At 46.9% G+C, this 16,323-nt stretch overlaps 1 protein-coding gene across 1 annotated transcript in view; it reads left to right on the top strand.

Moving 5' to 3' along the window:
• LOC119461765 (mitogen-activated protein kinase kinase kinase 7) overlaps nucleotides 1–5,586 on the top strand; it is a 72,757-nt gene extending 67,171 nt beyond the window's left edge. The window contains exon 16 of the mRNA XM_037723144.2: nucleotides 3,769–5,586. Coding sequence (XP_037579072.1) covers nucleotides 3,769–3,915 — 147 coding nt within the window. The 3' untranslated portion in view covers nucleotides 3,916–5,586. The remainder of the gene's footprint in view (nucleotides 1–3,768) is intronic.
• The last annotated feature ends 10,737 nt before the right edge of the window (nucleotides 5,587–16,323 follow it).

The following is a 16,323-nucleotide window of genomic DNA, read 5'->3' as shown; positions in this document are numbered from 1 at the left end:
AGCTTTTGATTTCATGCTGCATTTGTCGCTGCACACGAGTTCTAAACAACAACAAGAAAGGATACACTGGCATGCAGTAATGAGTGTTGTATGAAATCAGAGGCTGGCCACTGGCATCTTAGTGAAAAGTTTATAATCCAAGCAGTCACTGAGAACATGAGAGCTGAGGGCATATATCTTGGTAACATTTTTCATTCTTATCATTTGTCATGTAAAGTGGCTGATTTCGGTAATAACGGCAGCATAGCTTTGTCTGAGGCAATGACAGAGGTTGCAAAAAGAATGGAAAATGTTATGCAGTGCATCATTATACAGTACAGTTACATGACACGAAAGGAAACCCTTGACTGTGCATGCACAGCAGTTTTACCGAAAGGTTGAGAGATTGAGAGAAGCTGTTCATACAGCTGGCATTCCCCGTCTTACTGGGTAATTGAGTTTTTGCGAGCGTAAACACACTTATTCTTTCAGATGCATAAAATGTTTTGATCAATTCTTGTGCAAGTGCTTTACAACTCTCCCAAAATGTTTGTATCAGGAAGAACCTGATAACGTGCACCCCTGATGCCTTGATTGATACGAGGCTTGAGAAAGTGTTGAGCAGAAAGTGTTTAGGTGGTTGGTAAAAGGAAAGCATGAGGCTGGCATGGCAGACTCTCAGTGAAGTAACTAAACTCAACGCTTTCTATATTGCTGAAGATAAGTTTGTGGAATATGGCTGCCCGATATTGAGTATATCAAGTATTCTGGTAATCTGAAAAATAAGTGAGCTTGGTAAAATCACGGGTGCGTTTCAGGTCAATGATCGAGCTCCCCAAGGTGCAGCCCATAGTACAACTTGATTTGTGTCTCATGAGCAATACGTGCAACTGTCTTCATTGGTAAAGCCAAGTACGATGTAAACCGCTTATAACGTAAGTCGCCGGAGTCGCGGATATACACACTATAAGCGGTACCGCACTATAACCAAAACAATAATTTTCAAGGCCTGCACATATGCGACACGTGTACACCGAGCAGCCGTGCGTATCCGAGAATCAAAGCTTGCGACCGGAAGTTCTACATCTGTTTTTCGTTCATTCATTGTTTCATTCATTGTTTCAGCCATTCAAAAATATTCATTGTTTGTCTATGAAATATTTGTGTAACAGCAGTCTAGATTTCACTTGCAGATACGGATTGTTTTTTAGGGGGTGGGCAGTAGCGCTCTGAATAGGGCCCAAATAGAGTAGAACCCCGCTGTTACGTTCCTGGGTGCTGCGTTTTCCCGGCTGTTACCTTGTTTTCGGCTGGTCCCCGCATAGCTCCCATAGGACCCAATTCATTGGTAACCCCGCTGTTGCTTCACATCTGTGGGACCGTTCCTGCATCATGCATTGCGAACTAGCACCCCACGCTGGCCCTAGCGACCATTTTGACTTTTCATGGCACTTGGCTTGGTGGCTTGACGATGGCATTGGCCTGGCTGCCCAAAGTTCCGGGGGCAACACCTATGACGTATTTTCGAATTCTGCCAGCAAAAGCATTGCCTTTGAGATCCATATTTTCTATCTAAAGATGGTGTCTATGACGCGTTGGGGCTCTAAAATTGGTTTTGGTGCATAAATGTTACGTATAAAGTCCAAGGGCAATAACGCCGTCGCCGTATGCTGTATGTGCGAGTGAAAGCGTGCGACGGGAGCCGACGACCACGGCAAGATCTCAGGCGCGCAAGAAAGAAAAGCGGGGAAGAAGTGGAGGGAGATTGTGGGGAAAGGACGCAATATTCCTTTTTATAATTTTTTTTTAACGTGTACGACTTGTGGACTCAATAGCATCACAAGTTGGAAGAAATCGCGTACGGAAGTGAAGAAGACGAGCTGAGGGCAGGTGGCACGGGAGCTGGAAGGAAAAAAAAGAACAAAACAAAAGAAAAGAAGTGCTACGTGTAGAACATGCGGAGGAGCTCAAGCAGCGAAGCCACAGTGGCAGCAGATCCAGTGCGGCGCTCGGGTAGAAGAGCTCCTGCCGTTGTTCCTGCCAGGGCCGAGTGACCAAGGCGTGCCTACCCGGGCGAGATGCGGAGGCCTGTTCCGGGGCCAAGAACGGCCCTCAGCATCTGCTGCCACCGTGGCTTCGCCGCTCGAGCTCCTCCGCATGTTCTACACGTAGCACTTCTTTTCTTTCGTTTTGACCTTTTTTTTCTTTCCAACTCCCGTGCCACCTGCCCTCAGCTCGTCTTCTTCACTTCGGTATGCGCTTTCTTCCAACTTGAAATTCTATTGAGTCCACAAGTCGCGGCGCGGCGTACACGTTAAAAACAAAAAATTATAAAAAGGATTATTGCGTCCTTTCCCCACAGAGATTCTTGAAAGAGGAAGCGCGCCTTCTTCCGTCGCGCTTGAGACACCGTCGAGGGATTGAGTGGGGAGGGAGAGGGAGGGATAGCAGGCGGCGTTGTACTCTGGCATCAACTGCATACTGCGCGGCGGCGCGCAGGCCGTATCTTGAAAGCGATCTGCATTGAGGCAGTGTAGGTGCGTTAGCGACTCGTAGCTTTGTGGGTACTGTGTGTTCTCGGCGCTCAGTTTGCGTTGAAGCAATAGACAGCAGCACGAAGATCACTTCGCTCGCTACTGCTGAGCGCTTCCTCACGCCAGCGTTTGACAACGTGTGTCCGTGCTCATAGAGTGACGTTTTCATGTTTGCCTGTGCGCGCTGACACCATGCCTGTTAATATAGTTAATAAGTGAATGTTTACAAGTTTATACGGACGATAGAAGTACTACTATCCTTACTTTGTATAGCTGTCTACTAATTTGCAATGGCAATCGATACTTCGGCTTTCGAGCGAAGGTAGGACTTTTTTCACATGTAAGAATTAAAATGAAATTGTGTGCAGTTCAACACTACTCTCGTTTTTAAATTTTTTCTATTTCGCGGCTCTTGCGTTGCCCGGCTCTTAAGTTTTTTTTTTTTTTTTTTTACGGTCCCGTGAAAAACGTATCAGCGGGGTTCTACTGTAATTGGACAAATGGAAAAGTCAGGCTCTGAAAGATCGGCTCCTGAATGTATATGTATTCTGTTGAAATTAGGTGTGCCCTAAATCGTAGGTAAGTAAAAAAATGATTAAAGGATCAGTGTTCTTCTTCTTCTTCTTCTTTTTGTGGTTTTACGTGCCAAAACCAGTTCTGATTATGAGGCACGCCGTAGTGGAGGGCTCCGGATTAATTTTGACCACCTGGGGTTCTTTAACGTGCACTACAACGGAAGCACACGGGCGTTTTTGCATTTCGCCTCCATCGAAATGCGGCCGCCGCGGCTGGGATTCGATCCCGCTACCTCATGCTCAGCAGCGCAACGCATTAGCTGACTGAGCCACCCCAGCGGGTAAAAAAAAAGAAATGATCAGTGTGATCAGTGTAATTACGACGATTGTAAGTGAGCTCTAGAGATCAAGCATTTTATCACAAATTTATCAACGTATCGCTATCTATGTACGTGTCTGAGATACGGTATCTCGGGAATGTTTTCAATTTTATGTGATACATATCTTGAGCATATTGGCATAGTGCGCTTGTGCTGGCGGGGGAAGGGGCATATAATTCTTGCAGTGCTCCCAAAAAAAAACAAGGTTGTTAGTGGGACCCTCTCCTGTCTTTTTCTAGTACAGTATTTGTTGTCTTGCTTTGTGCCATTTCTCCGAAGATAAATTCGTAAATTTGGCAAGGTATGCAATGGTGTACTGAAGTGCTGTGACAAGCAAAACCTAATGTCGTGTCACTGCAGGAGCAGCTGAAGCTTCTGCGCGAGAGCCTCAAGAACCAGCTGCAGCTGCTGAAGCAGCAGCAGCGGCAGGACCAACGTGGGAATCAGCCCGGCAGTCAGCCCGGCAGCGGCAACGAGGAATGGGTCCTGGTGTCCATGCCGCGGTAGCCCAACACACACGACAATGCTGAGGAACACCGTTGTCGGTGTGCATATAGTGGCACCTGCCACTGAAGCGTGTGTTAGCCATCCAGTCTGCTGCTCTAGCTGGGTTGGCACTGTTGGGGTGAAATGTTTTTGTTGTTGTGTGGCTCACCAGCATTGACTAGAGACTCCGCAGAACGTGGGGTGAGTTACTTGTTGTTACTCGGTGAGGGGGAGGGGGCACTGGGAATTGCTACAGTGGAATCTCGTTGATACGAATCTGCATAATACGTTTTTCGGGATAATGCGTCTTTTTCTTATATGCGATTATGTTTGGATGATATGTTTCATTTTCCAGTTCCCGTGAAGACCGTATCAACGAGATTCCACTGTACTGCAATATGGTGCTTAGCCAAGCTTGGTACGACAACATACTGTGGCAAACAGCGTGAAAGTGGGAATAATATTAAGAGAATAGGCGACACGGGCACCGACTTCCAACTAAAGTTTATTGCACGAGAGTGAAATATTTAGGCAGCAGGAAACAAGGCAATCGCAAATAAATCCCACTTACTCGGAATCCCCCACTCACTCATGTAGTCATTTTGTGATGTGTGTGTGTTTTCTTTGCATTTGCCTTGTTTTTATATCTTTATTTGAGAGTCGGTGCCCATGTCATCTGTTTCCTTAATCTTCGCCTCGTTTTCACGCTGCTTGCCATATTATGGAATTGTTAGTTGGGTGCATGCACATTCCTTCATGTATGCTGTCACTTTTGCCAAGGTTTTGACGCTGCTTCATAAATGACAAGTGCTGTTGCCAAGTTGCTTGGTATCAATACTCCTGGCACTGAAAAAAGCCTAGAGGAAGAGCACATGTGCTCCTAAAAGCCTGTATATCTCCCGAGTGCCACATGTTGTGCAACAGGGGCACCATGGACAACTTAGAGACATTTCTGACTTGTCCACTTGTTCTGACGTGCCAGAGGATTAGCAAGCGTGCAGATAATGACAATGAAGGCAAAGGACATGGCAGTGCATTCTGGTGTGTTTCGATTGCTGTCATCAAATTCTTTGATTATGCTTTCTTTGATGAAGCTTCATGGAAAACCTGGCATAACTGCCATCGGTTGCTATGGCAACAGACATGGTCTCCTCCCTTTTGTGCTTGTACGATCACACAGGTACCATGTAACCCTGCCCCCTCTGCCTTTTTTTTTTTTTTTTCTGTGAGCACTAGCCCCCAGAATGGTACAACTTGTATGTGCTGTGTGCGCATGAAATATTTTATCCTCGAGTCAGGCCATCATACAAACAGTAGCATGCCGGTACTGAGGAACTGGCTACCTAACCTCTCCTCAATCATTTTTTTTTTTTGTTACCTTTGTACCACATGTGAGACGCTGTTCAACAAAGTTCCAATTGTTATCGGACTCTGTTTGTCAAAGACACAGACCCTGATGTTTATGACGGAATTTACAGTTGTGACATTTTCAAATCAAGTCTTTTATTAGTCTTAATTTCTATCTGTTCACTAGCTTGCTCTGTTGTGGGAGACCTCTGTGGCATGTTCAATAAGGGGTTGACTTTTAACAATTTTTAACAACAGTTTGCCAAGGTGGCAGTGCATCTGCAATACTACAATGACTGTGTTGCTGCAAATGCGTTGTAATGACCACACTGCCTTTTCAATGAAGCATGAAAACATGAAACAAGAACACATGAAAACATGAAGCAAGAACACATGAAAAAGAAAAGCTTCACATGAGCGCAACTCGTGTCACAATACATGCTTGTTGGTATGTCATCCTGGAATACTAGTGTAGCACAAGCAACACAAGGACATAGAACACAACATGAGCACACCAACCCTGTCTGTAATCATGTTCTCATACCCGTCTCCATGTTGTTTGCACTGCACTAGCATTTCACGTGAGCACCTTTGTGACTTGATAGTCACTTGGCAAGGTGATGCATTGGTGGACAAGCTCTGGTGCGACCCACACAATTGAATGCATGTGTTTGCAATTTTTCTTCGTGTGAAAAGCTGCTATTTGAGTGATGTGAACCAAGGCTCATTTGACCACACACAACTCCATGTTGTACCTGTATAGGCATGCAGATCTACCACGGAATGTCACTAATATGCCTTTGCAGTTACGATTTTGCTGAAGCCTTGATCTAACTACTCTATAAAAATAGTCAGCATGTTCGTGTTTTTTTTTTCCAGGATTTCCCGGGATTTTATATTGTATTTTTCCCCTCTCACGGAAAATGTGTCCAAGGCTTTCCATTGTATATGTCTCCCCTCTTTATCATTTAATATAATGCATTGTTTCATTGAATCCCTGGTTCAGGCAAGTATATGCTACTTGTAATTCTGGTTTTGCAATGTGTCGGCATGCCTTGTTCTGCATGTAATGTCGTGGCACTGTGCGTGATATGTCTTAGTACAAATTGCATTACGACGTTGTGTCGCCATGTCTAGAAAAAGTATTGCTTGCTTTTCATCGTTGAAACATGCTATACAAAAAAAGGAATATTACATTCTGCGTTTTTATGTGCCAATACCACGATATGCTTATGAGGCACGCCTTAGTGGGGCACTCGGGATCAATTTTGGCCACCTGGGTTTCTTTAACGTGCACCAAATGCATGATAAACAGGCCCTTTTGCATTTTATTTTGCCTCCGTCGAAATGTGGCCACCACAGCCAGGATTTGATCCCATGCAATACAGGCGACCTCACAAGTTTCTGGAAGCTGTGTCAATGCGGAGTTTTGTTTCATCATATTAGTGCGTGGCACACACTTGGACGGTACAGTACCGTATTTACACGATTGTAAGTCGACTCGAATGTAGGTCGACCCCCCCAAAATTGCATGTCTCAAAAAAAAAAAAAGGTGGGGGGGGAGGGGTAGAAAAACCACGCGAGTGCATTCACACAAGAGAAATTTATTGATGGGGTTGCTAAGACTACTCATCGTCACTAGAGTCGACCTCACTGGCACTGCTGCCGTCATAGCTGCTGTGGTCCCACAGCACGTCGTCATCAATTGTGAGTCCACACTTCGCGAACGACCGCACCACGACATCACGCGGTACAGCAGAGAGGACCCACCCGCACACAGTAGCCAGGGAGGCCAAATTTTCTCGCGCTGAAGCCGCCACTGCCGCACCACACGTTCACTGACTCCAAACTTGCATCCCGCTGCACAGTTGTTAGTTTCCTCGGCATGGAGGGTAGCAGCCCATTTGAATGCTGCTGTGAACGAGCGCCGAAAGTTCTTGGCACTCATGACAGGCGCAACGATTCAGCACAACAGCAGAAGTGACAGGTGCGCGCGGCCGTCAAAAACAATTGTATCTCAAAGAAAAGGTCTTTCGCCAACTACTAATACCCCCCAAACGACGGCTCATCCGCCAACTACCATACCCCCCTAACGGCGGCTCTTCCGCCAACTACCAATACCCCCCAAACGGTGGCTCTTCCGCCAACTACCAATACCCCCCAAACGGCGGCTCTTTCATGATCGATGCTCCCACAAGAGCCGTGCGCTCATGGTGCGCGCAATCAAAATGTATGCAATACGGTAAATTAATACGCTACGCTTCTGCCGTAACCATGGAAACGTAGGTGCAAAGTTGTAACCACGCAGTAGCGCCCCTGATTTCTCGTTTCTCTTGCTGCTACCAGCGGTACACGGTTCGGTTTCGATTCTAAGTCGACCCCCCAACATTAGATTGTCAAATTTGAAAAAATGGGTCGACCTACAATCGTGTAAATACGGTACGTCTTGCCCTTATAGGAAACACAGGATCAGTATTCAAGCGAATGTAGTTCAATGCGTGTTGCGTCAGCATCATTGAGGGTAATTGGTTGATACGATGCGTTAAGTAGAAATGTATTACTGAAATATGTTTTTCTAGGCCTTCATATCAAAACTGAGCTGCAATCGTGTCTGCAATACCAATGAAGTAGGGGTGCATATTGTGCCACCCTACTTCTATATACAGTATAGACCACTTATAACGTAACCGCTTATAGTGCAGGACCGGATATAGTGTGGTCTTTTCAGACTCGCGTTAATTTTCCCATAGCACTCTATGTATACACGTATCGCTTATAGTGCACTTGCGGGAAACGAAATACCGGTTACAGTGCGGTAGCCTGGGAGTACAGAAGTCAGCGGAGACGGCGAACGCTCCCCTCAAACGGGCGCCTCAAGGAGTGCTCGAGGAAGAAAGAGAGACGAAGTGGAGGAGAAGGGCACGTGGTGCGAACGAACAGCCAGTGAGGCTGAAACCAGAATCTTGAGTGCGAGTCGTGAAATATCACAGCGCGCATAGCGTGCGAGGGCCACGAAACTGCCAAGGCCGGCCTTGGCTCGCTTCACGATAACGGCAGTAAACGAAACTTCAGGGAGCGGGCGGCGCCGGCACGGCACGGGGAAGGGCGCACGCAGACACCGTGGAATGTGAGGGAGGAGGGCGGCAGGGAAGCGAACTCCCTGCCGCCCTCCTCCCTCACATTCCACGGTTTCTGCGTGCGCCCGCTGCCCCCTCCGCTGCTGTACGAGGTGGCTCCCCTCGCCCTCCCTCGTACCTCCCTCACTTTCGACTGTCACCATGCGCGCCCGCCGCCATGCAGGCGCCGCCGCTACAGCCAGCCCGGCGCCAGCTCTGCGAAGTTTCGTTTTCTGCCGTTATCAGGAAGCAGGCGTTGGCCAGCCTGGGACAGCGCCGTTGCTTCCCTCTGCGCCGTAGCCGCAGCGTGCAAGGTCAACATGTGACTAGAAAGTAGCGGAAGCATAAAGGAGAAAGAAGGGTTCACTGCCATTTTCTACGCGTGGCTACCGTAGCGTGGCTGAGACGACGGCACGTACACGCATGTACCGGCACAACGCAGAATCGGCGACCTTGCCATTTGAGAGAGGGTGAAATTTCCGCCGCGTTTTTTTGTTCTTTCTTTTTTTTAGATTTTTTTTTTTTTTTTTTTTTTGTTCGCATGCGACATTGAGCGGTCTCTCCTAAGCTTTTACTCTATGGCGGTGCCGGCGCAATGCCGGTCGGAGGCGCCGCCACGTGATTTGGTTCGAATTAACGAGATTCGACTGTAAATTGAATGCAAACGTTCTAGCCACATTCCTCGACTGTCGCATACGCGTGGCGGCTCGGTGCACATGTTTTGCATATGTGCGATCCTTGAAAATTGTTGCTTTGGTTATAGTGCAGATATTCGCGGACTCCAGGCGACTTACATTATAAGCGGTCTACACTGTTTACCAGCAGCTTGGCTTGGCTGGCCTGCGTTCAGTAAGCCAACATGCTGATCCCATGTGATCACAAATTTGTTTCTTCATTACGATGAAAGGTGGGTGCTTGTCATTCTGCGTTGCTTGCATGCACCGTATCAGTACAGCAAGCTGCGGACTGGCTCGACAGAAGAGTCTGCTGGTCCGTCAAACTTGCCTTTCTCTCGCATAGGCAACATTTTCTCACATTTCTTTTATTCGTGGTATTTGGCTTTTGCAGTTGTAATGAATGTTAGATATAACAAGGACATTTTCGTGTTGGATGCGACTTTGTTATGTCAATGTTTGACTGTATTCACGAGCACTTGTTGTCTGCCACCATGCCACGCAAATGATTTAAATTTTCTTACTGCAACGAACAGTGATTCCACCTGCTGCCCAAAGAGTAAAACAGTTCCGCATTCCTTTGTTTATGTGGCAGGTATTCAGCTGACCTTAGATTGCAGCACCAGTCCTGTCGCTTGCTCTATTCATCTTTGCTGCAGAGGAAGCATACATCTGATTTAGTCTGTACAAAACAAGCGAGTGTTGCATCAAAGCATGGTGATAAAGCCCATCTCAAGTCCAATTACTTGATAAGATTTGTGTACATGTAAGTTATCAGGATAGCCAGAAGAGCCAAGAACTGTACAAGGAATCGTATACGCAGACACGGTGTGAACTTGGAAACAAAGAAACAAGTCACTGTTCTTGAGTCCGAATAGATGTTGTCTTTATATAAAATTTATTTGCGAGTCGCATTCTTTTCATTCTTTCTTTGTTCCTTGGTGGCTGTGCTGTTTCGATTTGTTCATGAATGTGTACCTTTTTTTGCAGTACAGCAGAGGCCGGCCATCCATTGCTGGCAACGTTTGGCTGTTCTTGCAGTGTTGTTCATACATTCTGTGTACAACTTTCTTGGAACTGATTCTGGGCACTGTGTTGCTATCAAATCATGCTGCTTCACATGCTATCCACATGAAATTTCACAACTTGTCAAGCTTACTATTTTTTCTGCATAAAAGTTGTCTATTAGGAGTTTATGCACCACTCTGTCTAATTGTTCAGTCTGTCAAGTGCAGCGACGTTAGGATGAGGACAGAAGAAAAGGACGACATCTATCTGTCCTCCTCCTGCTCTTGTGCAGTTCAAGGTGCTTAACCATCAAGTCCAAATATTGATATCAAAATTGAAGATACCTATGCGATACAGCTGTTACTGTTCGTGATCAAGTCATAACTGACTAAAACATCATTATCATCCTTCTTTTTTTTCCACATTTTGCTAGGGTTACAATTTCTTGATTCTTTCCACTTGCCTCGATACATCCCTGTGTTTGTGTTGGGTGACATTTTCTTATCAGTGGCTGGTTGAGGAAATTGGAAAATGTTTGTGTATTCTCTGAGTGCTTAAATATTATCTACACAACTGTACAACAAGGGCTCTAGAAAGATCAGTACAAATTAGCAAATAATCGCATGTATAGATCAGGGGTTGATGCTTGGTCTTACTGACAAGGTGTTTCAGAAGTTACTGTCTGAATATTTATAGTAAGGGGTTGAAAACATTTGAAGAAGAAAGTTATAAATTTTGTTGAATGAGGTACATAGCAGTGGTGAACATAAAGCACTGCGCAAGAAACTTTCACCAATTAACCTTTAAAGTAACAGCATTAGGAAGCATGTTGTGATTGCAGAATTGAAGTTAGGCTTTACAGAAGTCATAAGCATTTGCCAAAAACCATGCCTAACACCGATTTCAAGAAATATGGACTTTCAATGCATGGCGTGGAACATTGCTGTTCCAGCAAACACTTCTGAATATCATTTCTCTGCATTGCAGTAGCACATTAATTGAATCGCAGTGTATTTGGACACACAATATGAATCCGTATTTTTCTAAACTAGTGCCTAGCACTAGTTTAGCACAAAGTTACTAGCAAATGGTTACGCTTCACATACTGGCCGACTTCCATCCTGCAATTATAATGTGCCCCTACTTTAATTATTGGTAAGCTAGTTAGTGAAGTTCAGGTAATGGTAATATCAGAGTTTCGTTATGTCCGTCATTCTGATGAACATTGTTCAATGAAATTCATTAAATAATCACAGACAGCTATAGCTAAAACACCTGCTGTACTGCCTAGCAGAAGGGCTTACCTGTTTCCCTTGACTTCTGTGAAGTCATATATAGATAGTTATCTAAAATTCCATGCATTATATGGATCACTCTCCTGTGTTTAGCCTCCAGTCCAACGAGCCCTTAGCACTGTTTATGACACTAGCAGAGGGCCCTTTCATTGTATGTTGAATTGCACTTCAGTTGTCCCTGCTGCCTGTAATAAAGAACCTGTGAATTTGGAACTGAGATTGATTCTTTACACAGAAAGAATAGCATTCTTTGCCTACTTTAGCCATTTTGAGCCTGTGTACAGTTAAACCTGCTTATAACGAAGTTTTTCGATTCCTCGCCGTTACTCCATAGAAGCACATGTATTTGAGACCTCTACGTAACGAAGTGGCAGCGGGAGACCCCCTCGATATAACGAATTTCCCCCTCCGACCACCTAGAGATTTCGCGCCAAATTTTGTCATTTTTGCGTGAGCAGCAACCGGAAGCACCTTCTCCGCCGCGATGGAATGCGAAGCGAGCGCACGGTGCGTGTGCGAGGCGGCCCTGCATCCCTCGACCCGGCGATCTTGCCGCCGCGGGCGTGACCTTTCCCCCTCCCTTCATTCAAATCTGATCCTGCCGCTTGCTGCAGCTGTCCTAGCCCGCCAAGCCGGCACTATCTCCTTTTCCAGCTGATGTTGCCGACGCGCTGGTACACGCTGTGGCACATCAGACTCGTTGAGCGCGGACACGCGCTGTCAAACGCTGGCGGCGTGTGGAAGCGCCGCTGGAGAAGCGAGCGAAGGGACCTTCGTGCTGTTTTCTATCGCTTCAACGCAAACAGCGCCGAGAACACGCAGCACGCACAAAGCTACGAGCCGCCGACGCACCTACACTGCTAGACTCTGCCCCAACGCAGATCGCTTTCAAGATACGGCCTGCGCGACCGCGCGCCGCCCCGATATCCCTCCCCCCTCGCTCCCTCGCCGGTGCCTCGAGCGCAACGGAAGAAGGCGCGCTTCCTCCCTGCTTTCCTTGCGCGCGCGAGATTAAGACGCGGTCGTCGGCTCCCCTCGCACGTTTTCACTCGCACATCAGCATACGGCGCGCGGCGACTGCGTTATCGCCCTTGGACTTTAGGGTACGGCCACGCTAGCGGCAAAAACACGGAGCAAAAACGCGCGTCAGAAACGCGCGGCAACGCGTCATGCCGCGCGCGGCAAAAGCGGCAGGAATCGGGGGTCTTGCGGCGTGCCGCGCGAAATGGATTCTGCGGCAAATGCCGCGTGCTGCGAGATGAACCAATCGAGAGCGACGAGGTTGACGTCACGGAGCCATCACAACCGGAACGCCGCCGGTCCGCGCCAGGTTTTCAATCGACGATCGTCGTCTCTCGCATGAAAGAACGAGCGCTCGCGGTGTTGCTCGCCCGTTCGGACAGCGCGGGAGATCTTATCGCGCGGCGAGACGCGCGTGCCACGGTGGCCTCGCGGCAAGGCGCTGACGCGCGGCAACTTGCCGCTCGCTGCATGACGCGCGCGTTTTTTGCCGCTAGCGTGGCCGTACCCTTATATACGGAATATCTATGAGCCAAAACCAATTTTAGGGCCACAACGCGTCATGGACACCATCTTTATATAGCAAATACGGATCTCAAGGGCCATACTTTTGCTGGCGGAAACCGAAAATACGTTCATAGTTGTCGCCCCCGGCACTTTGGGCGGCCAATGCCATCGTCAAGCCACCAAGCCAAGCGACATGAAAAGTCAAAATTGTCGCTCGGGCCGGCGCGGGGTGGCAGTTCGCAACGTATGATGCGGGAACGGTCCCACAGTTGCGACGCAACAGCGGGGTTACCAATGCATTGAGTTCTAAGGGAGCTGTGCCGGGACCGGTCAAAAATACGTAACAGCCGGGAAAACGCAGCCCCCGGAAACGTAACAGCGAGGTTCTACTGTAACACTATACGACGCTACGACGCCATCGTGACGCTCGCTCTTCGTTTCCGATGCCTCGCGCTTGTGCGAAACGACACGCGTCCACGCATCCGGTACCTGGTGTGACATTCCGAGAATGAGTGCTTCGACGGAAATGGAAAACAGGTGCGCGTTACAATTGAGGGCGCGTTAGAATCGAGTAAATATGGTAAACGTTTATTTTTCGAATTTTCGTGCCGAACCTGCATATAACGAAATCCTCTTTATAATGAAGTTTTTCGGGATTTTGTCAATTTCGTTACATCCAGGTTTAACTGTATTTAATCTGATCTAATCTAGTTAATTTTGCTATCTAGCTAGCTAGCTAGTCGTGGTCATTTCATTGGTCATTTTATCGAAATCATGTCATTCAGCTGTGATTATGCTGACATTGTCATGCCATCGTTGTCATTGAATTGCCCTCAGACAGACGCTATCATGCATCCCTTGTCATACCGTTGTCATGCCACTGTGGTCATGTCAGCATCTTCATTCTAGCTTCTTCCTTCAGATTGTCGTCATACAGGCGTAATCATCATTGTCCTCATGTTGTCACGCTGCTGCTGTTACACCGTCGTCATAATTTAGGGATTGACACCTCATTATCATCATGCCATTGTCGTTACACCACCTTTGTCATCCAATCGATATCATTTCATGCCATCGTCACTGCGTTGACATCATACAGTCATCATGCGGCCATGCTCATGGGTGACCTTGGCAAGCGCATGCCATAGCAAAGTGGGATGATATTGGAGTATGTGGCATAGCCAAAGCAACGAAATTCTCAGAATTAGAACTACACCTCTTAAATTAACGTCACTTCAGGAACATGGTCTGTTACTATATTGCACCTTCGATAGTCATCGTGAGCTGATTTTTGCCATAATCTTTTGTTCTTGATTAGTTTTGGCCAACTTGTATTTAAGTGTGTTTTGGTGGCGGACAGTCGGGGAAGTGGTGTTTCATTTTTTATGTCAGAGCTGGGGCACTGTTGCTGTTATTTAATTACAATACTGCCAGTATCCTTCTGAGACTGTAAGAGGGGATCGATCAGTTCAATGTGCAGAACTGTACGGATAGTGCACGAGCGTCTAATTTACGTACTGAGCATTTCTTGACGAACAGAAACCATTTTAGCATACTTGAACTGACATTTTAACAGCAACAATAATAATTAATGCATGCACCTAATTATGCAAATAAAGTAAAGAGGGACAGGACGTATATGACCCTTGGGTCAAAGTACAATCTTGTATGCTTTGTTTATGCAAGAGCTTGTCTCATGGCTGTTCTATGGTGCTGTAAGCTGTGCACACTTTTTATTTCATTGGCGGTGTCCCAGTAGACTATTTCCTGCTGTGGTTACAACAGCGGAGTTAGTCAAAGCAGTAATTGTAATCTGTAATGAATAGTGTTTGCACAATGATCAACCAGAGCGTTACCATTTCCAGTGCCACTTTCTTAATGTAACTTTGATGTGTAAACTGTCTTTGTTGGCTCTCAATCTGGCTAACTCGGGAAGCGTCACAATCCTTGCAGTGCTGCGCCACTGCAATACAGAGTGGTGACTTGTGATAGGAGAATGGCACATCTAGTTAAGCAAACTAATTTAGACATTGGCAGGGTGGAGGAAGTTAGTACGAAACTACAAAGGAAAGTCTTACAGGTTTCTTAAGAAGTGGTGGCCTCGCTTGAGGTGCTTGCGATGAGAAGCCACGGCGCTGCTGCACCATACCTATTACTGACAATTTTGTATAGAAAGGGTGCAATGGAAGGACAGGGGCAAGGAAAGGTGGAGGCATAAGCATGCTAATTAGGCGACGTGTGAACGGGGAAATGGTAAGAGAGAAATAAAAGGAAAATTTATGGATTCACAGCTTATGGGAAGGAAAAGAAACGTGGCTGGGAGTAGCTTGCTCATTGACAGACAGGGATATGGAACAGATCGAAACAAATAATTGTTTGACTATTAGAAGTGGTATATTAATAATGAGTTCAGAAAAGCAGGTCAAATGATATTAGTGGGAGATATGAATGTGCACATGGAGTATATAGACGGATATACTGATTACAACGATTTTCTAGTGCTGTATCTGTGCGAGGAACAGAGCGTGGTAGTAGCTAAAGGGAGAATAAGTGTCATGGACAGGTAACATGGCAATGTGGAAATGGGAAGTCATGTATCGACTGCGCCTTACTCTCAGAAACGGTTTCCAACAGACTACAGTTAAACCTGGATATAACGAAATTGACAAATTCCCGAAAAACTTCGTTATAAAGAGGATTTCGTTATATGCAGGTTCGGCACAAAATTGGAAAAAGAAACGCTTACCGTATGTACTATCGCTCAAGATTTACCCCCAATACACTAAAGTTGCGATGACCAAAAATCCCAGTTTCGCCCGACAGGCGAAGGTCTTTGCGATTGCGACAGCAAATTAGCTGACAGCTATGCGAAGTAAGGATAGTACAGTCAAACCTCTAATGCGTAATTGCGGTTTACGTAGTCGCGAAGATTCCTCCACCCAGCCCGCATTGAACCCCATGTATTGGCTGACCGCTTAAGCCGTAGTCGCTCATTGCCCACCAAACGGTTAGTGCATACTATTTTTCTTGTTCTACACGCACAGGCACAAAATCGGCAAAATCTTATGTGCGCAGACGTTCGATTCTCGAGTTGCAACGCCCGGACGACAGGTCGCCAGCGATAGTGAACTAACAACATGGCCACCATGGCGTATTTTCTGCCGATTGCCGCGCACAAAAGTATGTCCTTCGAGATAAGTTCCCGGTAACGCGGAGACGCTGCCGGTAGGGGGTGCGAATTCGCTGTCGCCGTCGGAGTAGTAACCGCGCAGAAGCACATTTTATTGCGAAGCGCATTTGTGCCGTCCCCGTGGACGTCGCTTTGAGGTTCCGTGTAAAGTCCAAACACGGCAACATCGTCGCCGCGCAGTGCAAAATCGCACCATGTGAAACAAAGCTTGCGGGGGTCAGCCGACTGACCCCCGCAGGGGGGGGGGGGGGGGCGTGCTTCCGCGCTAGGCA

Source organism: Dermacentor silvarum, chromosome 8, assembly GCF_013339745.2.
Source record: "Dermacentor silvarum isolate Dsil-2018 chromosome 8, BIME_Dsil_1.4, whole genome shotgun sequence".
In the NCBI taxonomy this organism is placed as follows: Eukaryota; Metazoa; Arthropoda; class Arachnida; order Ixodida; family Ixodidae; genus Dermacentor; species Dermacentor silvarum.
The sequence above is the reverse complement of the archived record's forward strand: the minus strand, read 5'-3'. Positions and strand labels throughout refer to the sequence as shown.